Source organism: Coenobita brevimanus, chromosome 2, assembly GCF_032717465.1.
Source record: "Coenobita brevimanus isolate Jiangsu-jjx chromosome 2, ASM3271746v2, whole genome shotgun sequence".
NCBI lineage: Eukaryota > Metazoa > Arthropoda > Malacostraca > Decapoda > Coenobitidae > Coenobita > Coenobita brevimanus.
In genome coordinates, this window is record NC_136955.1 from 35,170,695 (window position 1) to 35,195,428 (window position 24,734).

At 40.5% G+C, this 24,734-nt stretch overlaps 1 protein-coding gene across 1 annotated transcript in view; it reads left to right on the forward strand.

The window, feature by feature from the left end:
• The window catches only part of LOC145392210 (ketimine reductase mu-crystallin-like), a 134,025-nt gene that overhangs the window by 37,407 nt on the left and 71,884 nt on the right, over positions 1–24,734 (forward strand). Inside the window, exons 2-3 of the mRNA XM_080266665.1 lie at positions 9,947–10,180; positions 15,876–16,023. Of these exons, the coding sequence (XP_080122791.1) occupies positions 9,947–10,180; positions 15,876–16,023 (382 nt within the window). The remainder of the gene's footprint in view (positions 1–9,946; positions 10,181–15,875; positions 16,024–24,734) is intronic.

The window sequence follows — 24,734 nt, forward strand, 5'->3', positions numbered from 1 at the left end:
AAAAAAATCCCTGGCGGCAGTTCAGATCTACCACCACCTTGGCGGAGTGCGTGACGTCATGGACCTCCATCCGTACCGGCACACCAGTCTCTGTGGGTGGCAAAGGTGTTACCTTTGCCCCAGAAACTAAACCAGGAGCTCAGTTATACCTATGCAGAAAGTGAATGAAAGAAGACAAAGTTATCACCGAATATTTGATCAAACGCCGGAACTGTAGGAAATCTCGATGGAAATGAAGGACAAGAGACTGAGTGACGATGATGTGAACATAGAGAATCTTCTTGGTGACATTCCTGATGACTTTTTTGGATCTGTTGGGAAGGAAATGATGCAGACGAAAAGATAACAAAATTGGGGGAGGCAACGCGAGAGACAGTGGAGAGCGAGAGGAGGGAGGGTGGTGGTGGTGGTTGTGGTGGTGTAGGTGAGGAGGAGGGAGGAGGAACGGCTAAGTGTGGGCCCAACCTCCCTTCCCGCCACGGATACCACCTTTCGTCTTACCCACGCACCTCATTCATCATTCACAGTTGAGTTATCCACATTGTTTCTTCTTTATTTTATATTTTATATCACAATATGACTTAAATTAACGCCAATAACTTACATAATGAGTGAAAATAGGGTCAAAATAGGGGTTCGGTCCAATTTTTCTTACCTATTGCAATTTTTCACATTATTATTTTGATACTTATTACTCGTTAGATGTTATTACTCGTTGAGTTGTATTATGATAAAGTAGATTCCTAACATCTCTCTCTCTCTCTCTCTATTGTTACGGAACAGAGGGAGATAATGAACACTTCAGGTGAGAATACTAAAATCACTACTGTCCCGTAAAGTTCCAGGTTCAAAACAAAAGAATTAGGTAAAATTACAAGTTAAAGTTTAATGCTCAAACTAACAACTAAACATTCAGGACTCATAAGGATAATGTAATGGCAAAACAGGTTACACATATGGTTAACTGCAATAGCCTCTATTAACATGAATTTAGCAAGAGCAAATTTATCTAAGTCAGCCCTGATAAATGAGAAAACCGGATAATGCTCAGTTAAAGCAAGATATATATTATTACAGATACAAAATATTATTAATAATGGCTGACATTAAAAACTCAACATGAATCACAAAAAACCTTACCAGGCCCTACGAATTAACACCTTAGGCCATACAGTACGAGAAAAATGGTAACAACACTTATACTCAAATTATACAGCAGCTAGATGGCTGGAGACTTCCTAAGCACTCACAAAAATAATAATACACTATGCAGGGGAGGACAGAGATGTGAACAAAATGAGGAGTAGATCTAAGTGGCAATAATGCAGAGACTGTGCTCGTTATATAGGGGCCAGCAGAGCTTGATACAACTTGTAAGAAGGACGTGCAATTGAAGCCATAGGGGACAAAGAGTTGACAATCCTGCTCTAAACAACAGAAAGAACTTCTTACTCTACAATAAGGGGGAGAAGGGGGGAGTAAGGTAGAACACGCAAGCCTGGTCACTATGGAAGCCACGAGGCGAATCGTGATCAAACATGCAGCATACTGTACGTTAGAATTATACAAAGGATGATGAAATCATAGGCTATGTAACATCTCCCCACAAAGAAAAAGAAATTTACAAAGGAAATTTCTTATTACTCTAAAACAATCTGTCTAAAGTCTAGATAAGCAATCTGCAATAACATTTTCTTTCCTCTTGACATATTGTATGTCTAATGAATACTCCTGAAGAAGTAGACTCCATCTTGTCAATATCTGATTTTTATCTTTAAACTTACTAAGGAATTTCAGTGGGTTATGATAGGTATAAATGACTATGGGGTCAAAACCAGAACACAAATAAAATGAAAAATGCTGTAAACCCAAAATCAAGGCCAAAAGCTCTTTCTCAATAGTTGAGTAGTTCTTTTGAGGTGGAGTGAACTTCTTACTGTAATAAGATACAGGGTGTTAAATACCCTGATCATCCTCTTGCAGCAAAACAGCCCCAGCTCCTGTATCACTTGCGTCAACAGCCATCTTAAAAGGCTTAGCAAAATTTGGAGTAGCGAGCACTGGATTCGCAGTTATCGGTCCAGACAAATTTAACTCCTTTTTCAGTAGGTCTGTAAGTGGTGATACAAGAATTGAAAAGTTAAGAACAAATCTCCTGTTATAACCTACCATTCCCAAAAATCTTTGTAGCTCTTTCCTACTTTTAGGTCTGGGAAGATCACTTGTAACCTGAACCTTAGCTTCTGGTGGTGCAACGTGTCCATCACCAATCACGTATCCAAGGTACTGAACTTTAGCTTGACCAAACTCACACATTGATAAATTAGCTACAAGATTAGCCTGAACCAAACGCTCAAGAAATTTACTGACATAGCATAGGTGATCTTTCCAGTTGTCACTGAAGATTAACACATCATCAATATAAACAACACACCCTGCCAAACCCTCTGTTACAACATTCATGAGCTTCTAAAAAGTGGCTGGTGCATTCTTCATACCACATGGCATTACAGAACATGCAAAAGTCTTTCCTAGTGTTACAAAACATGAGATCTTCCTAGCACGTTCAGTCATAAGTACTTGCCAGTATCACTTTAACAAATCAAACTTACTTATGTACCTAGCCTTTCCGATCTTGTCTATGCAATCTTTCACGCGAGGGAGAGGGTAAGTGTCTGTTTTGGTTATCTGATTAACACGTCTGTAGTCGATGCAAAGCCGCTGTGACCCACCTGGCTTAGGGACTAGAGTGACAGGAGAACTCCACTCGCTCTGACAGGGCTCAATCATCTTGTGGTCCAACAGGTAGCCAAGCTCCTTCTGGATGAGAGGAACTTTCACTGGGTTCACATGGTAAGGAGGCAGTTTAACTGGCTTTGCGTCTCCAACATCGACATCATGCATCAACACACTGGTTCTTCCTGGAGTGGCACGGAACACTTGCGGGTACTCCTGCAGTAATGCCGAAAACTCCTGCCTTTCCTCGGGAGCTAGATGAGAAAGCTTAGTCTGGAGATCATTCATGATATCAGGATTCTTCTCCAAACTATCACTCAGGCTCATACTGCATGGGAGAACTTCACTTGCAGACTCGGGTGGACCAGCTACAGTGCAGACTGGGTTATTTTTGTCCCGCCTGTGATATAACTTTAGCATGTTGATGTGACAAAGTTGCTTGTTCTTTCTACGATCTGGTATGGCGATGACATAGTTGACATCACTGAGTTTCTTCTCCATGAAATAAGGACCACTAAACTTGGCTTGAAGACGTTGCCCATGCACCGGTAGCAGAATCAAAACCTGATCTCCTGGCTGAAAGTGGCGTAACCTGGACTTCTTATCATACCAAGTCTTCATCTTCTCATCTTCTCCTGAGCAGCTCCTAAATTCTCTCTCGCCAGCTGTAAAGCAGTGGACAGCCGTTCTTTGAACTTCATCACATACTCCAGCAGGTTGACGTCATCTTCCTCCGACAGCCAGCATTCCTTGAGTAGCTTAAGGGGTCCTCTTACTTCATGGCCAAACAGTAGTTCAAAGGGTGAGAAGCCCAGTGATTCATTTGGAGATTCTCTTGCGGCAAATACAACGAATGGAAGACCTTTATCCCAGTCTTTCTGATGTTCCAAACAGTATTTCCTGAGCATCGATTTGAATGTTTGATGATACCTCTCCAACGCTCCTTGGGTCTGGGGATGGTAAGCTGAAGACGTGATCTGGGTGATGCCCATCTCTTTCAGAGACGCTTGAAAACATTTGACATGAAATTACTTCCCCGATCTGACTGTACCTCCTTGGGCAGACCAAACTTGGTGAAGAACCCTAGCATTTCCTTAACCACGTTCTTTTCTGAGATATTTCTAAGTGGAATGGCTTCAGGATAACGAGTAGCCATATCAATCAGGGTCAACACATAAGAAAATCCTGAAGAAGTCTTAGGAAAAGGGACCACAATATCCACAAACACACGGGTAAATGGCGCCTCAAAGGGAGGAATGGGAGCTAGAGGTGCAATCTTTTCGGTCTGATTACACTTCCCCACAACTTGACAAGTGTGACAAGACTTACAATACTAGGAAACATCTCTGAAGATACCTGGCCAGTAGAAGTGTTTCAAAATGCGTGCCACAGTCTTCCTCATTCCAAGGTGTCCTGCCAAACTGGAATCATGAGCCATTCTAATGATATCCTGCCTACAAACACGAGGGATGACAACTTGATGTACAACCTCCCATTCACAGTCGGCTGATGCTGTTGGGGGTCTCCACTTTCTCATAAGTACTCCTGACTTTATATAATAACAAGTAGAAGCACCAGCTGACTCTTCCTTACTGCAAGCAGAGTTAGCTAGACCTTTCAGCTCAGGGTCAGCAACCTGCAACACAACCAACTCTTGACGAGACAAATTATCAACACTACGGGGTACTGCCTCATCTGGTGAGTGGTCCAAATCAGCAAGAAAAGTGTCAGCTAGGATAACAAAATCATCATCATCATCATTATCCTCTAAATCACCAGTAACTTTAGACTTAGCCCTAGTGACAGCACATGCAGAGAACACATCAGGGACATCACAATCCCGGGTCGCAGTCACTGGTTCACTAGACAACTGAGGAGCTGGACACACTTGACTTCCACCAATATCATTTCCAAGTAAGAAAGTTACACCTGACATTGGGAGTGTCTCAACTAACCCAACCATAACGGAACCATTAACAAAACCAGACTCTAAATTCACTCTGCACAGAGGGACAGAGAAGTAATTATTCCCTACACCTTGTAAGATTACAGTTTCATCAGGGGAATTAACGTTAGAGCCTAGAACACTGGTCAGCATAAGGGATTGGCAAGCACCTGTATCATGATATATTTTAACTGATTTCCTGTCATTATTGTCCAGAGGACTGACAAAACCATCAGACAGGAAATTAGCACATGAACTCTTGAGAGTGTCACCCATGTTACTGCTCAAAAGAGGAGCTTCATCATGAGAATTTAATCTACCCCTCAAAGCAGTTTCAGTTAATTCGGTTAAAGAATTCTGGGAACTCTCAAGGGTGGACACTAGACCAATTGACTGAATATTTAAAGACTCCTTTTTGTTCACATCACGCTGTCTCCTGAAACATTTCTCCGTAGTATGACCAAGCTTACTACAATAAGTACATTTACTTTTCTGAAATCTAGAGGTGGAGCTGGTATTTACTTCCTGAGAAACATCATCTTTACTCTCTTTCCTGTTACCTGTACTCTGAGTAGAGGCAACGTACTTACTCTCAGCTTTCCTTTTTTCTTTAGAATATCTCTTGTGAGTGAGAACATATTCATCAGCTAAAACTGCAGCATCAGACAAATTATCTATTCTTTTCTCATCAAGATATAGGCTTACATCTTTATTAATACACCTTTTGAAGTCCTCCAGCAAAATCATCTGCTTAAATTTATCAAAATCAGAATTTACATTCTTAGAATTTAACCACTGCTCTAACAGATCTTCTTTGATTTTTGCATACTCAACATGGGATTGCTTATCTTGCTTATAAGTTGTCCTAAATTTTATCTATAGGCTTCAGAAACAAGCTCATAGGCCTTAAGAATCAAGCTCTTAACTACATCATAATTATCTGATTGATCCTGAGGCAAAGATGCATAAGTTACTTGAGCTTTACCGGTGAGAACACTCTGTAGGGGTACTGCCCAATTCTTTTTGGGCCAATTAAAACCTGTAGCTACCCTCTCAAACAACTGAAAATACTTTGTTAAATCAGATTCATTAAAAGGAGGGACAAGTTTAACATTTTTAGCCACATCAAAATCATCAGAGCTAGATGATCCAGTTCCACTTTGTTTCATGCGATACTCATGGTCTGCCTGAATCCTGGCAATTTCAATTTGTGCCTATGCCTCCTGAATACGAGCCTGAGACTCAGCCTCCTTAGCACGAGCCTCCTGCAGGGCTAGCTGTAACTTAGCTATTTCAATCTGCGTTTGTTCATCTGGAGGAGTTACATTAAACAAGCTTTTATTAATCATGTCAACAATTTTATCTTTAGACTGATGAGAGCGAACAGCAATTCCTAATTGTTGAGCAACAAGCTTAAGTTCATTCTTTGTTCTGTTTTCTACATCACACACTGTTTGCACATTTGACAAAAAATCTTTGGCTTCATCAAGAGTAGTAATAGTAGACATCATGAATAAATCACAGTCACAAAATATCAAGCATTATCCTTATGATAATATCCTGAATATCCTGATAAGAGGTCGCCAAATTTATGTTACGGAACAGAAAGAGATAATGAACACTTCAAGTGAGAATACTAAAAATCACTACTGTCCCGCATAGTTCCAGGTTCAAAACAAAAGACTTAGGTAAAATTACAAGTTAAAGTTTAATGCTCAAACTAACAACTAAACATTCAGGACTCATAAGGATAATGTAATGGCAAAACAGGTTACATATATGGTTAACTGCAATAGCCTCTATTAACATGAATTTAGGAAGAGCAAATTTATCTAAGTCAGCCCTGATAAATGAGAAAACCGGATAATGCTCAGTTAAAGCAAGATATATTATTACAGATACAAAATATTATTAATAATGGCTGACATTAAAAACTCTACATGAATCACAAAAAACCTTATCAGGTCTACGAATTAACTCCTTAGGCTATACAGTACAAGAAAAATGGTAACAACACTTATACTCAAATTATACAGCAGCTAGATGGCTGGAGACTTCGTAAGCACTCACAAAAATAATAATACAGTATACAGGGGAGGACAGAGATGTGAACAAAATGAGGAATAGATCTAAGTGGCAATAATGCAGAGACTGAGTTCATTATATAGGGGCCGGCAGAGCTTGATTCAACTTGTAAGAAGGACACGCAAATGAAGCCATAGGGGACAAAAAGTTGACAATCCTGCTCTAAACAACGGAAAGAACGACTTACTCTACAATAAGGGGGAGAAGGGGGGAGTGAGATAGAACACGCAAGCCTGGTCACTATGGAAGCCACGAGGCGAATCGTGATCAAACATGCAGCATACTGTACGTTAGAATTATACAAAAGATCATGAAATCATAGGCTATGTAACAATATATATATATATATATATATATATATATATATATATATATATATATATATATATATATATATATATATATCACGCAATCGCCAACATTATATATATATATATATATATATATATATATATATATATATATATATATATATATCGCACGCAATCGCCAACATTTTTTGTGTGTGTTTTTCTGACACTTCCTAGACATACCCCATGCAATTGGAAAATGAATTATGTCGAAATGTATAACCGTTCTTGCGAAAGAGACGAACAAACATACAGACATTTTTGCGTCTTGCGATTTCAGAAAATTTCGCTTTGCACCCAACTGCCAAAATTTTTGTTTAATATTTTCTTATGCCTCCTGGACTTACCCCGACGTAATGAAAAAAGAATCAGGTTGATAACTATTACTGTTCTCGTGTAAGAAACGAACCAATGCAGAAACAGGCACACATGAGCACAGTTTATATATATATATATATATATATATATATATATATATATATATATATATATATATATATATATATATATATATATATATATATATATATTTTGTTGAATGAGAAACTACATAGTGGTAGGTGCTGGCGACCGTCATCCACTCACTTGATGTAGTGCTGCCTACTTCTTCCTTAGCCTTTATCATTCTTTTTCTGTGCCTGCCCTCCTCTCTTCCTATTTCTCCCATCTTTCCTGTCACTTCTTATTGCCTTTATTTCCATTAAAGGTGGCATTACATTGAGTGATAAGACAAATGGTTTCCTGTCAGCCAAGAAACCATTTACAACGCTGGGTGGTAACCGTATAACCAAACCATACGTGCTCCCTACGTGTCAACAAGTGGGTTGGTGGAGGGTTAGTGCCCCTCCCTGTAAAACAAATTACTCAGAGTCAAATGGCCACCCGTTATGGGATTATGGCGTCTGGCAATAGATAGATAGATAGAAACTATATCAGCTAGTCAGGTCAGGTGCTGGTAGGGGGATGGGTATATTTTGATGTGGCGGGGTAAACCAGTTCTGCTGTCGGGCCCTGCTGCGGATGTCACTGATTGCACTGCGCAGTTGACCCTTGTGCGGTGTGGTGCTGTGAGGATCTGTCCCTTCTCCCCTTTGGGGCTAAGATGCGAATGAATGTGTTTGAATGGATGAGTAAATGGAGAGTGTGTTGTCCTGTCTCGGCTACCTCCCTTTCCTTGGGGGAAGCAGCCTAGGTGTATAGATAGATAGATAGATAGAAACTATAGACAAAACTTATCTTGTCATAGGTAGTATTCATTAATAAGCGATAATACACTTTTCTTTGATAGCATTTCCTTTGCATATTCATTATCAGAGAGATATGAAAATGTACGAAACATCAGAATCCTGAAATTGGTGCCAACTGTTCCTAATCTGAAACTGAATATGCAAAGGAACTTTAGGCTTCATAATTAAAATTAAGATTAACCGTATATAGTCATGGTTAGAGCAGGAGAATGACAAGGATATGACTGAAGAAGGCACAGGTCAGGAATGAAGAATGCTCAGGTTGGACTGTGGAAAGCCAAAGTTTAGAACAAAGAATGCCAGTGTTAGGACATAATGGTTGACTTTCTTGAACAGGTTTGGTCCCGTTAGATTTTGTGTACTTAATGCTCAATTATTTACTTGCTTAAACTAACCTTAATAAAAAGAATTATAAACTGGCCTGACTGGACCATAAATAACAGAAACCAGAAATGGGCCTTAACTGTTGTACTCGGGTCTGATCACTGCTGAAATTGCTTAGAAGAAGAGTACAAGAAGATCTGTCTATCTATAAACCTAGGCTGCTTCCCCCAAGAAAGGGGGATAGCCGAGACAGGACGACACACTCCATATTTACTCATCCACACACACACATTTATTCGTACCTCATCCCCACGGGAAGAAGGGACAGATCCTCACTGCATCACACCACACAAGAGTCAACTGCACAGTGCAATAAGTGACATCCCCAGCAGGGCCCGTTAGCAGGGTTGTTTTACCCCTGCCACATCATAATGGACCCATTCCCTTACCTGCACCTGACCTACTCAGCTGATCAGACCAAAAGCAGGAGAATAGTCCTTTTGGGCACATCACCATTTGCTGTATACATCCACAATTTCTCTTCAGTCATCCACATTATGCGCAGCCACTCTTCCTTGCTCTACAGACATCCCTCCTCTGTTTATATAGTTCCTATAATGAGGCAGGGCAAGAACAGTCCTACTGTAGCAATTCCTGAACTGACTGGAATTGACGTGATAGGGCCAGAATGTGAATGGCTTAAGTAATCCCAAACTAGACTATATTACTGCTGAATAAACTGATTCCTAACTGGGTCATGTACTGTACACCAATAATAGCTCATTCTAACTGCTGAATGTTTTGCTAGCTGGCATTTATGCCACAGTCACATGCACCAAGTTTGTGTATGCACAGCGTACCTTTTGTGCTAGAGTACATTTTACCACATCTCTGTTTTGGGGGCAGATAATCATAACAAGGTACTTTCCTGAGATAGGTACTTTCATCTCCCTGTCTAAGTAACTAACCTATTTAGAAGTAGGCACAATTACCAAAGATAGGCTTGTGGTACAGCTTACTTTGTGCATGCACAAACTTGGTGCATGTGACACCGGCACGACACAGGTATCTACACAGTCGATGACTGAGACTGTTTCTTAATCTCTGCAATCTGTAAAATCTCTGTATGCTGTAAATCATAATCTGCTGATTCCATCTCATGCGAGGTAATATCGAATGTTACTGTCGATACTCATATTTATATAAGTAGACCGTAGCATTTTCTTCATAAAAAATGTATAACTTGTGTTTGGTTGCAGGAGGTGTAGGTCAGCCAGTGGAGGGATGAGTGCCGGTGAACCTCAACAGGGGTCAGGATGGCCGCCTGGCCAGGTGAAGTGGGTGTGCGAGGAGCAGGTGCAGCAGGTGCTGACATGGGACCGACTACTGCCAGCCATCACCCGCGCACTTGAGTCCTTCTCCAGGGGTCCCGACCACCCCCAGGGAGCGGTCCAGCCATTGCGATCCAGAATTAACGTGCCCCAACGGCAGGAGTAAGTGACACCTATATCTGACTGATTATGCAGTGCTTATTTGCAATCCTAAAATGCAAGAATTATCATTACAAGTATGATTAGGGAGGATCACGGACGTGGAGGGGTGAGGCATTCTGAAAACAAGGAATGGAGAATTTACAAGGCAGAAGCCAGAAACTATGTTCAAAAGATGGTGCTGCAATCGTTATTTTTCTTCTTGTGGAAGAAGGAAGGGAGTGCAAATTTCCAATTGACTACTTGTAGTAAGGAGGCAGTACTATCTATCTATCTATTGCCAGATGCCTTAATCCTGTAAGGGGTGGCTACAAACAGATCGCCTCCATGTCGCCCTGTCCCCCACCATTTCATTGCCCTGCTCCCAGCTCACACGTCCCTCTTTCTTATACCTCTCCTCTCCATCCCTCCATCTCATCCTTGCCTTCCACCTCACTCACATACACTCTCCTTGTCAGTCTCTCAAGCTCCATTCTCTCCACATGGCCAAACCACCTAAATGTGTTTCTCCTAGTGCTTCCTATCTCATCCACATCCACACCACAAGGCTCCTTCCCTTCTTCATTTGTCAGTCTGTCTCTCCATGTGACTCCACATGCACGTCTCAAATAACTCATTTCCACTGCTCCAACAAGGTCCAAGCTTCACTTCCATACATTTGAGTTGGTATCACAATACTGTCATGCATTAAGTTTTTCACTTCCATGCTTACTTCCCTGTTTCTTATCACTGCTGTCAAGGAACCAACAACCTTTCTTCCTTGTCGTACCCGTTCAAGCACTTCACCCTCTAAACTTTTATCGGTACTCATCCCACTACCCAAGTACTTAAAATCACTCACATTTTCGATTTCCTCCTCATCCACCCTCACTGTACATTCACTGACTTCACTTCTCTCGAAGACCATAACGTTACTCTTCCCTACAATCACCTTTAGATTCCGTTTCTTACACTCTCTCCCAGGCTCAGCTACCAAGCCTTGCAGTTCCCCCTCGTCTTCACTTAACAATGCAGTATCATCTGCAAACAACAGTACAGGGAGTTTCCAAACACTGCCCTCTCTCACTAGGGCCACTCCATCATCCACTGCCCTACCTTGTACCTTTGTTATGACCCCATCCATATACAGATTAAACAACCATGGAGACATGACACATCCTTGCTTCAATCCAACCTTCAAATAGAAAAATTCACTCAGTTCACTATCCACACGCACTGCAGCCTTAGCACCCTCATACATACTCTTCATGGCCTTCAACAACTTCCCATCTACTCCATAATTCTTAATACATTTGAAAATCCTTATCTGTCCACTCTGTCATATGCGTTCTCCAAGTCCATGAAGGCTGCATACAACTTCTTTCCCTTCTTTAGTACTCATGTCCAAAGTTATATTAGTCCTTTGCACTTTTGGTGGGTTATTCATCCACTGTTCACTGCATTATCCAGGTTACCACAGTTAATTTCCTTGTTACCCAAGGTATTCATTTTGCCTACCATCTCTCAATGGGTGGATGGACACACCGAGTCGAGTGGCACTAGCTGCCCACTTCATCCAGGAATGTAGCCTGAAAGCTGTCAGGCCAGCAGCTTTGCAGCTGGCAACGTTAACTATGTGATGACCACAGGTGTTATTAAACTGATGCATTATCAGCCCCTTCACTTAAAATATTCACTGCTAATAGGAAAACACCCACACCCACCCACACACACACCCACGAGACACGAGAGTGAGAAGACGTGCCTGGCATCGTTCCACACCGCACCGGGTCAAACTTGGCCCGCAAATGACCATTCCTAAAAAGTATCTCTATATGAGTCAAGCTCAGTACTAGGTCCAACTAAATAGTGTTCTAATAGAAAAAACGGATGTTTAAGTAAGTGTTGTTCCAACAACACAATACAACGAAGTAGGTAGCAGTGCCGAACAAGCAAATCAGCTGATTCAGTGTTGACTGTTTTGTCTCCGACGGAGAGGAATGCAAAACTGTAAGTAGAAGCTTTCTGTTAGTACCAGAAGATGGCCACAATCTTTAGCAAATCACCTTTGGAAGGAGTTAAGAAAAGGAGCAAAGGTAGAAAGCAGGATAATGATTTCTACTAGGAACTTGTGGAAATGGAGATGCATAATAAACTGGTTGAACGAGTGCACAGACTAGAGAAGGTTTTTCAGAGTGAAATAGATGAAATTAAAAAATAGTTGCACATGCAGAAGGAAGAAAATGAAAATTTTGTAAAGGAGGTTAATAAGAACGACACAACATTTTATGAATTATCAGTTGAGGTGGGTACACTTAGAAGGAAGATTAGTGAAATGGCAAGCACAGTTGTCAACCGTGAGAGTATTATGGAAGAGTTCAGAAATGATACAGAGAGAATATGGAAGGTAAGCACTCTGATAGATCATAGTAGTGATATTGAGGAGAAGATAACCCAGGTAAATGAAGCTATGCAAAGCTACAAAAATTATGTGGAAACTACATATGCTGAAATGGTGAAAGTAAGGAAAGACTTAGAAACAAGAGTTGAAGAAAAGAGTATTAAAAAGGAAGTGAAGAAAATATTCGAAAACAACCCAAAATTGGTCAAAGATTCAGCAGACAGCAACAAATCTACTGTATAGTAATCACTGGTATAGAGGAGGAAGATATAAGAAACAAGATTTCGAGAGACAAAAGGGAGATGACAAATGTAATGAACATATTGAAGGAAGCATCAGAGGAAATCTGTAGTAAAGACATAGACGAACACAAAAGGCTAGAGAAATATGAGAAAAATAAATCAAGGCCCCTGAAAGTAAACTTCCAGAATGTAAACACTGTTGAGGAAATACTGAAAAATGCAAACAGACTTATGGAAAAAGATGACTTAAAAAATGAATGGATAAAGAGATGCCTAACTCAGGAAGAACTTGGATTACTACAGCAGAGGAGAAGAGGGAGGAGGCAAAAACAAGGAATGAGGGAAGATCAGTGGAAGAGAAGAGCACATTTTTTTACAAAGTAGTTGGACTGCAGGTTCGAAAGTGGTACATAAACTGGAGGGAATAAAAAGGAGAAAGGTAGTAGGTCCAAGTCATGACAAGTATGTAAACAAGATGATTAAGTTCATGTACTCAAATGTAGATGGAATAGTATAAAAATTACTAGAGATGAACGATTATATCAAAGAAAAGGAACCACATATTGTTTGCCTAACTGAAACAAAATTAACACCAAGGATATCAAACGATACACTAAACCTCGAGGAATACAATATATGGAGAAGAGATTGGAACTTAAAAAAAAAGGAGGAGGAATTATAATATTAACAAAGGAAAATCTGCAAGTCAAGGAAATAGAACTAGATGTACCATCACAGGTAGAACTGATCGCACTAGAGATTAGTACGTCTGAAGGGAAAGTAATTGTGGCAAATTTATATATGCAGCCCAGATCAAACATTTGGGAAAAAGGAGAATATGAAGACCTGACAGAGAAAACAATTCAAAGTTTAAGAGCATTACTATATAGAATGGAGGAGAAATCAGAAAGAATTATACTAACTGGTGATATCAATACAAATATAAACTGAAATACTCTAGATATAAAAGCCAGGAAAGCTGTTGGGAACTAAAGCTCCTGGACCTTGTGCAGGAGTTTTTCCTAACACGGCATGTAAAAGAAAGCACCAGAAAAAGAGGACTTGACATACCATCAGTACTAGATCTTATCTTTACTAGGCAAGAAAATTATATTGACAATATAACTTATCACCCTCCATTCGGCAAAAGTGACAACGCAGCATTAAGTTACAATTTCAGGATTTCATATGACATAGTTAATAGTAATGAAAGTTACAAAAAGAGGCTTAACTACAAAAAGGGCAACTATCATGACCTAAAGAAATACTTCTTAGAAATAGATTGGGAAAAAGAGCTTAGAGGACAAAATTTTAATGTTATATGTAGAAAATTCTGTGAACTTGATGAAATAGGAGTCCAGAAGTACATCCCACAGCACAAAGAAGCAGAAAAGAAAATAAAGAAATGGTTTAATACAAAATGTAAAAAAATCAAAAGAAAAAAGGGATTCGTTGTGGAATAGATACAGAAGACACAATAGTGAAAGGGCATATAACAACTATAAACAGGCAAGAAACGATTATACAAGAATAAGGAGGGAAATGAAAGCTATCTAAATATGTTTGCTGATGATGCAAATATAGAAAGGAGAATTACTAACACAAACTCACGTAAAGAGCTACAAGAAGAATTAAATAAACGTCATGAATGGAGCAATACATGGCAAATGGAATTCAGTGCGGACAAGTGTCATATAATCAAGTTTGGTAAAAGTGGAAAAAGACCAGATTGGGATTATAAGTTAGGAAGCAAAACTCTACACACATGAGAAAAAGGGAAGGACCTAGGTGTGATTATTAATAACAGACTATCTCCGGCTAACCACATCAGTGAGATGGTACGGAACATGTATACACTGATTACAAATATGAGAATAGCATTCACATACATAAACGAAGACATGCTAAGAAAGATAATAACATCATTCATCAGACCAACCCTGGAGTATGCGTCAGTAGTCTGGAGTCCTCATCTAAAAAAACATATAGATCAGATTGAAAAAGTTCAAAGGGCCGCTACAAGATGGGTAGAAAGCTCAAGGGATCTAAGCTACGAAGAAAGACAAGAAAAACTGAATCTACCTACACTACAGGAGAGAAGGAAAAGAGGAGACATGATTACGCTATACAAATGCATATCAGGGAAGGAGAAAGTACACATAATTAATTACATAACCTATGGGGATGCAGCAGCAAGAGGACACTGCAAAAAACTGCATAAAAAGAGAGGCGATAAAGATGTAAGGAAATTTAGTTTCCCAAATAGGGCAATTGATCAGTGGAATGCACTACTGAATGAAATAGTGTGTGCCAAAACAATTCATAAATTCAAGGATATGTACGATAAAAATGGTTTAAGACACGGGGCAGTACGAGCTTGACTCATTCCTGTAAAGATGCAATTAGATAAGAACACACACACACACACACACACACACACACACACACACACACACACACACACACACACACACACTTCCACCTTTTCCTCATATACTTTTCTGCTTTTCCCGCCCTGATGCTCTATTCATATATTTGCTGCTAACCTGTTTCCCCCCTCAGAATACCCAATGTATTGCACCTTTTTGGATCTTCCTATTTGGGCCTAATATAATATACTCTGTCTCAGTATTACTATTCATCACCTTACTTTTTTCCAGGGGAGACAGGAATACTACATGCACTGAGGTCTTTGTGTGCTGAACAAGGCATTTGAATGGGGCAGGAGTTATGGGGTAAAAGCCTTTTCCAGGGGAGACAAGAATACTTGCTGCACCGAGTTCCCTGTGTGCCGTACATGGTAATTGAAAGGGGCAGCAGTTATGGGATAAAAGCCCTCCAGGTTGTCCTAGTGTAGGGATGTGGAGGCAACATCCCTCAGCACTTGTGATTGAAGCACCTTTCTACCTTTTACAGTTCAGAAGGAACGATATTGTTCCTAGTGCTTCATTTTTCGCCCGAAAAAGAATTCAAAGTGATCACAAGACCCATAGATCTCCACACCTTATTAGAATACGTAACATGAGGTTAGGATGATGATAATGAAAATTTTTGCACCATAATCTTGATGTTTCAGGATAATGCTGACCATGCCTGGAATGGTGAGAGGACACTCCCTTGCTGTCAAGGTTCTCACTCACTATCCCAGCAATAGCGCCCGTGGGATCACCACACGTTCATCCACCATCCTGCTATTGCACGTGGACACAGGTCTTCCAGCAGCGGTCAGGCATAGATATCTTTTCCTACATATATTATATAAAAATAATCCTGAATTAACCGCAACCTCTATAGTACTACAAGGCTTTTTTTATGGTCAGTGACTAACTTTTATAGAATATTTCATCTCACAAATAATCCTCACATACTTGTCATTAAAGCTAGAATTTGCTGTAGTAAAAGCAATATTGTCAAAACAAAAATGCACAAATAAGTATTGGCATGCATGCTGAAGTATACTCAATATTTTGGCAGGTAAGGACGTTTTTAGGTGAATATCTCAAGCTACCTCGAGACAGTTTTACTACACCACATGTTCAGGTGTCTGTGTTACAGGGATGGACGCCGTGTCAAAGTGCCTTATTGCGATGATCCTTCTCTCTTTTTCCTTATAGGGTTAAAAATAAGTTATTCAGATTACTAGCTTTAACAGAGACACTTTAAGAATTTCATTCAGGCTAATATCACGTGATTTTGTTTGGTTGTGCGAAATCCAATCTGTAAAGGATTAAGATATGCTTCAGAAATGAAGCTATCTCATGTAACAGTAAGAAACAAAATTTTCTGGCCTCTCAGGGTTTGCTTTTTGAGAAGCAAAATATTTTTTACCGGGCCTAGATTAAGCTCCTTTTCTATAGTTCTTTCACTCTAACTTGACTTAGATTGTCGTCCTTTTCCAGTTTATTTAATTTTGTTCAGTGATAGAAAAATCAATACAATGAGTATACATCCTTTCCATGCACTCGTTGTGACTAGCACCATAATCTAATGTACAGTTGGCCGCACTCCCGCGTTCCCTGAACTTCACCCATTTTCAGCGATGTGGCACCACTGTATTTGTTTGGATCTTTGGACACGTACCTTAGCAGTATGAAGTGCTGGGACCTCGTAATAGTGACCTGGCATGGATAATGAGTCACGGAATGTTCCTCTCAACGTCTGTGCATTATCGAACCTGTTTATCAATTGAATAGAGAAATGCATTGGGATATAACTGGACCCTGTATCGGGTGTCTAGTCTGGTGTGGAGGAGGTGTGGCTAGAGGTGGAGGGAAGGGTGAGGAGGGGGAAGGGGTGGGCTCTCCCACTCTGGATAGCTTCGCAAAGGATTTCGGGAAGAAGGTTCACCAGCAACTATCGTGTGAATCTGGTTATATAAGAAACCAACAAATAAACCACCACAAAAGTAAGAGTCGCATACGACTATATGGGAATCAACTAAAAATGGAGAATAACCACATAAACATATCGTGCTGTTTCATTACAAATTTCAGGTGGCGCACAGAAGGTGCCGAGCAAGATGAATATACTGCCACAGCATAAGTTATATATATATATATATATATATATATATATATATATATATATATATATATATATATATATATATATATATGGTATTCCTGGTAAATGTGGTGTGATGAAATATTCGTCCCGCACTTGTTTGGGCATGGGCAAACAAAGAGCCCGTCAAAGAAGAAGCAGAAACAAGCTCTCCAATGAGAGCGTAGCGGGACTGCCAACTGGCAAACGAGGGAAAAGCGGCAGCGGCAGGGGAAGGTGCGATGGCTGGTAGTGAGTTTGGCTGCCTGATGATCGACGAGGCAGGGCGGGAAAGATGGAAGACTCGACGGTAGATGGTGAGCCGGCTGCACGACGGTCAAAAAGATTGCAGGTCGGGACTAGAGCCGGTGTAGCGTTATGATCTGTCCCCCTGTCCGCCCCCTACGGCGCATGCGCGGAAGTTGCCAGAGGCCGCCACAAAAAAGCCATTTGTCCTCTGATCTCTGTAGGGGTAACATGATCGGAGCCTCTCGCCCTTTGTTAACAAACGGCAAATGGTCATTCCGGCTTCTCGTATCATTCGTCTCAAAGCTTTCTCGGGTAGTTTCCGCCCTTAAATTAAATTGGGTTAGGCGGAAAGCGGTAAAAATTCGAATTTCTAAGGTATGAATGAGTTAGGTTGGATAAACATAGTTATAATTAATCATCTGGGGACGAGTTATCTAATCTGTTAGGCGTGAGGATTGACTTAGTTTTTTATCTTTACAGGAATGAGTCAAGCTTGTACTGTCCCGTGTATTAAACCATTTTTATCATACATATCCTTGAAATTATAAATAGTTTTGGCACACACTACCTCATTCTGTTGTGCATTCCACTTATCAATTGTCCTATTATTGAAACTGAACTTCCTTACATCTTTATCACCTCTCTTCTTATGCTGTATTGTGCAATGTCCTCTTGCTGATGCTTCACATACATATGATATATATTCATTTATGTCTATTTTCTGTTCCCCTGATATGCATTTATATAGCATAATCATGTCTCCTCCTCCTCTCCTGCAGCATTGGTAAATTCAATCTTTCCAGTCTTTCTCAGTAACTTACTGTAAATCCCTTAAGCTTGGTACCCATCTTGTAGTGGCACGTTGTACTTTTTCAATCTTATCTGTGTTTTTTGAGATGAGGATTCCAGACTACTGTGATGCATACTCCAGAGTTGGTCTGATGAATGATATTATCTTCCTCAGCATATCTTCATTTATATATGTGAATGCTATTCTCATATTAGCAAGCAATGTATACATGTTTCGTACCTTCTCACTGATGTGATCATCAGGAGATAGTCTGTTACTGATAATTACTCCTAGGTCCTTCTCCTTTTCTGATATGTGTAGGGTTGATCTTCCTAACTTATAATACCAATCTGGTCTTTTCTCACTTTTACCAAATGTTATTACATGACACTTATCCACATTAAATTCCATTTGCCATTTATTGCTCCATTCATGAAGCTTGTTCAATTCCTCTTGCAGCTCTTTGCAAGAATCTATGTTAGTAATTTTCTTTTGAATTTTTGCATCATCTGCAAACATATTTAGAAAGCTTCCTCTCTGCGTTATATATTCACTTTAATACTCACCCAACCCCTTTTAAATGCCATAGAGTCAATAAGTGGCTTTTCTTTTTCCTTTTTTTCTTAAAATCTAAATAGATAACTGTCCACCCATCCTTCTCTTTTCTGTAGTGTTTCTCTAACTTTGTCATAATTGCTTAGAAGATTAGTAACACATGATTTTCCCTTCCTAAAACCGAACTGCCTCTCTTTTATCATACCATGTTCTAGATGTTTTACAACACTGGTCAGTGATACTGGTCTGTAGCTGAGTAGTTCTCACTGTGTTAAATTTGACTAGTGTACAGGTATTTGTAGACCTCACAGGTGGTTAAGAGGGATGAGTAAAGGACTCATGAATGGAATGGAATGAAATGGAATGGAATAACTAAAAAAAAAAAAAAAAAAAAAAAAGCGAGCACCAAGCCACACAATGAAAAATTTTCCCCCGGCGGAGGGGGGGAGGGATAGAATACCTCCTCAGTATCCCTGCTTGTCGTAAAAACCGTCTAAATGGGGCACTTTAATCTTCATCCTTCCTCTTTTCCCCCTCTGCTTCTTGTACTTTATCTGTCCCACCTCTCTGCCTTATATTTTCACTTTAATACCCACCCAACTCCTATTGTAGTGCCATATAGTCATTGAGTGGCTTGGTGCTCCCTTTCCTTTTTTTTTTTTTTTTTTTTTTAAATAATCCATTCCATTCAATGACTAAGTTATATGGCACTAACTTGGGTGGGTATTGAAAATATATGGCAGAGAGGTGGAACAGATAAAGTACAAGAAGCAGAGGGGGAAAAGAGGAAGGATTTTTAGTGGGCTTTTACGACAAACAGGGATACTGAGGAAGTATTCTATCCCCCCCTCCCCGAGGGGAAAAGATTCGTGAGATAACCGTGACTGGGAGCTGGCTTAGTTTCCATTGATAGTACCCCTCTGGGGAGGGGGGACAGAATACTTCCAAAGTATCCCTGCTTGTGGCAAAAGGGGCACTTTAATCTCCATCCTTCCCGTCTTCCCACTCTGCTCCTGTACTTTACCTGTCTTACCTCTCTGCCTTACATTTTCACTTTAATACCCACCAAACCCTCTTCCATTATAGTGCCATGTAGTCATTGTTTTAGCTTGGTACTGGCGCTTATTATTCACCTCCTCTTGTACTTCATGTGTCTTATCTCTCAGCCTTATAGCTTCACTTTAATAACCACCCAACCCCCTTCCACCTCAGTGACATATTTTCATTGGCTTGGTGCTAACTTTTGCTTTTTTTTTTTTTTTTTTTTTTTTTTATTACTGTGTTCAATGCATTTCTACTGATAGTACAGTATATAAATATATCCTGTGCTACTGGACACGACAGGGTTTATGTTACTGCACATGTGTGCAGATTTAAATAAACGATTGGTATTAAAATATGCCAATCAGTGATGTGTAGTAATGTACCCAATGTGCTGAATAACCTAACTTAGGATTTTTTTTTTCCCATAACTAGTATCTGAAGTGATCTCAGTAACGTAACTGATAAGGGTTTTTACTTTATCCATATCCATTGAATCAGTAGCAGTGCTGTAACAGTGTGAACAGGAAACTTCACTAAGCATACCCTACTGGAGTGCATACTGTTTTCATAGTATTTGGAGTTAAAAGTACTTTTCCATAAATGAAATTTAGAGGCTAATTTTTATTTCACATTGACTGAACTTGAACTATACTGGACTAGCCTAACACTCTTATGTGAGATTTCTCAAAACTAAAGGGAGATGTAAGATTTCTCAAACTAAAGGGATTGGATTGGATAAATGGAAAAAAAAGGAAAAGGAAAAGCCACTTATTGACTCTATGGCATTTAAAAGGGGTTGGGTGAGTATTAAAGTGAATATATAACGCAGAGAGGAAGCTTTCTAAATATGTTTGCAGATGATGCAAAAATTCAAAAGAAAATTACTAACATAGATTCTTGCAAAGAGCTGCAAGAGGAATTGAACAAGCTTCATGAATGGAGCAATAAATGGCAAATGGAATTTAATGTGGATAAGTGTCATGTAATAACATTTGGTAAAAGTGAGAAAAGACCAGATTGGTATTATAAGTTAGGAAGATCAACCCTACACATATCAGAAAAGGAGAAGGACCTAGGAGTAATTATCAGTAACAGACTATCTCCTGATGATCACATCAGTGAGAAGGTACGAAACATGTATACATTGCTTGCTAATATGAGAATAGCATTCACATATATAAATGAAGATATGCTGAGGAAGATAATATCATTCATCAGACCAACTCTGGAGTATGCATCACAGTAGTCTGGAATCCTCATCTCAAAAAACACAGATAAGATTGAAAAAGTACAACGTGCCACTACAAGATGGGTACCAAGCTTAAGGGATTTACAGTAAGTTACTGAGAAAGACTGGAAAGATTGAATTTACCAATGCTGCAGGAGAGGAGGAGGAGACATGATTATGCTATATAAATGCATATCAGGGGAACAGAAAATAGACATAAATGAATATATATCATATGTGTGAAGCATCAGCAAGAGGACATTGCACAATACAGCATAAGGAGAGGTGATAAAGATGTAAGGAAGTTCAGTTTCCCTAATAGGACAATTGATCAGTGGAATGCACAACAGAATGAGGTAGTGTGTGCCAAAACTATTTATAATTTCAAGGATATGTATGATAAAAATGGTTTAATACACGGGACAGTACAAGCTTGACTCATTCCTGTAAAGATACAAAGCTAAGGCAATCCTCACGCCTAACAGATTAGATAACTCGTCCCCAGATGATTAATTATAACTATGTTTATCCAACCTAACTCATTCATACCTTAGAAATTCGAATTTTTACCGCTTTCCGCCTAACCTAATTTAATTTAAGGGCGGAAACTACCCGAGAAAGCTTTGAGACGAATGATACGAGAAGCCGGAATGACCATTTGCCGTTTGTTAACAAAGGGCGAGAGGCTCCGATCATGTTACCCCTACAGAGATCAGAGGACAAATGGCTTTTTTGTGGCGGCCTCTGGCAACTTCCGCGCATGCGCCGTAGGGGGCGGACAGGGGGACAGATCATAACGCTACACCGGGTAGACAGCGCGGCGCAGATGCAGGAGGCGCCAACGAGCTCAGGTGGAAGCCGCCCTGATGCTGCCCTAAACCCCCTTGCCCCTGGTGGAAAGGGCGACGTAAAACTTGCCCAGCTCTCCAGCAGCAGCAGATGGAAGCACAGAGGGGAGGCCCAGTCCTGGTCGGCAACAAAGGCACAACCCCGGTCCAGATCGTGGTGGAAGGAGGGTCGTCGGCCGGGTATAAAGGGCGGAGGAGCCTCGACCTCCTGGTGGGCAGACCAGGGCACTCCCTCAAATAGAGAGGACAGGCCAGTCTCTCAGCTGATACGGCTGCTGTGGAGAGCTAGTCCCGCTGAGAGGTTTTGCTGCAATGAGAGATGGGCTGCGAGTTTCCTGGTAGACATAACATGGAAGAGCATTTGGCACCATGATATCACCTATGAAGGTATTCTGTGAGGTATGCACGCAGTGCAACTACCATGTAGGCATAATACTAACGTGCTTAAAAACCTACACAAGTTTTTGTTTATGAACGTGTCTACATTCTGTATAATAACATCAGGAATAGTTGGTTTTCAGTACTGTCATTTTCATTGTTATTGACTAAAATAGTGTAATTGTGGTGACGGGTCAAGCCAAGTGGCCTCATGAATCAGCCTCCACAGCCCCTGCACCAGCCATACACACCATCACATGATAAGCCAAACACTTAACAAACTGAGGTCTGCCGTGTTTTACGCATCACTGTGTCGCGTTCATAGCTGTATTGAGAGCCAAGAAATACATATATTATTTCGCTCTCTATACAAAAGTGAAAGCATGCCGTGTGTGTGTGCCCCTATCCATGTGAATGTCTGTTGTCTCGCTCGTTTCCTGTAAAGTATTGGGTTCCAGCTTATGACTCAGTGTATGACTCAGCAAGAAACAGAAGAGTCCAACCCTCCCCACTCCATTCATGCCCCTCCAACACTAGCCACACTTCCTCCACACCAAACTAGACACCCGATACAGGTCCAGTTATATCCTAATGCTCATCGCTATTTAATTGATACATAGGTTGCACAGATGATGAAAGGAAAATTCCGTTACTCAGTGTCAGAGCCATGTCACTATTACGAGGTCCCAACTCTTCATACTGCTACGGTACGTGTCCAAAGATCCAAACAAATACCGTGGTGCCACATCGCTGACTATGGGTGAAGTTCAGGGAACTTCGGAGTGCGGCCAGCTGTACGTATACTGGGTCACAAAAGTATTGGTGCACAACAAACATGAAACATTTGGGACCACAGAACGAAATTCACTGAAATATTAGTATCCGACCTACCACACACTGGTAGCCCTGATGTCGGGAGTTATATATCGCCAACTAGGAATATACTCTTGCACACATATAGCAAATGTAATGTTTATATAGACAGACACTGATGATACACAATGAGACATTGGTATTGTCCGCAGTTGTTCGAACTTTTTCGGTAGGCATCACACCCCCTGTGCACTGATACTTGTTTGATCGAGTGTACATCTGTTTTTGCAACTCAGCACTGAAGATGGAGAGATGGCTATTTCAGGTAAAGTTAGAGTAAAATGAGCAGAGTACAAACTCAAACTCTTCTTGCATAAACATTGCCCAGGCACTTAAAAAACGCCTAGAACTGACCTTCCTTTCTTTCTTCTGCATCGTTGATAAATTACGACGTGTTCAAAGCCAAGTGCCTTTCATGTGAAATTTAACCACATGGTCATCTTCTGTCACTTTTCTTTGCTATTAGCTGGTACCTGGGACCAATCCCACCTTCGACCTTTTCCCTTCGGTCCAGCTGGACGTTTTTGTCCACCGATTTGTGCGTTGCTCTTCTGTGCTGCCTTCAACGGGAAGGCGCTATCCCTGTCTTCCTCTTTTCTTTTTATTCTTTTTTGTTCTTCCTCTTTCCCTTCTACTTCAACTCCCTAGCTTCGGCAGCATGGACTGTCTATGTTAGGTCCTGCTTTCTGTGGCTTTCTAACTTCTGTTTTTCTTGATCTCTTCAGGGACGTGGGTCGGGTTCATGTTTTTGCCTCTCCCACCATCCAGGTGGTATTTAACTCTCCTCAGAATTTTTCCGTATTCCTCCTCCTTGCTCGGATGTACCTGTGCTTCTCTCAGTGAAAATTTATATTATGTTTCCCTAGTATTTGATACTGTGCATTATTTCTTTATATGCTATTATTTTAGAAAATACTCTTGTTTAACTGAACCCTTTGTTCCTCTGTTCTCTGGTTTGAAAAGAGGATGGATGATTGGTCAGGACTTCAGTTAACCTCTTCCTGTCCTTCAGAGACACTTGCCAGGTTGTGATACAGGTCACTGGGTTCGTCCTCCATCCTGCTTGGCCTTTCATTTCATGATGTCACTCTTTGCATGGCAGTCAACCATCCTAGTTGTAAGGGACATATTTCCCTCGCCTGATGTTACCACCTCCCACCACCCGCCTCTGGAACTATTTCTATGCTTCTGTTCTTGAGGTATGGCTTTCTGAAGTTATGTCTGTTCGGGATGTTTGTCACGAGGACAACTGGCACCTGCTATTGGTCACCCGTTGATGTGTCGTGTCTGTTGAGACCCTTTGGGATGCCATAACAAAGCTATCATTCCATCTAGCCAGGAATTCCTACATAGCGTGCCAAGTGGAAGGTAACCCCTAGGGAGGGAACATGTGGATGCTATTCAGTTTTAGGGGATTCCATTCCCTCA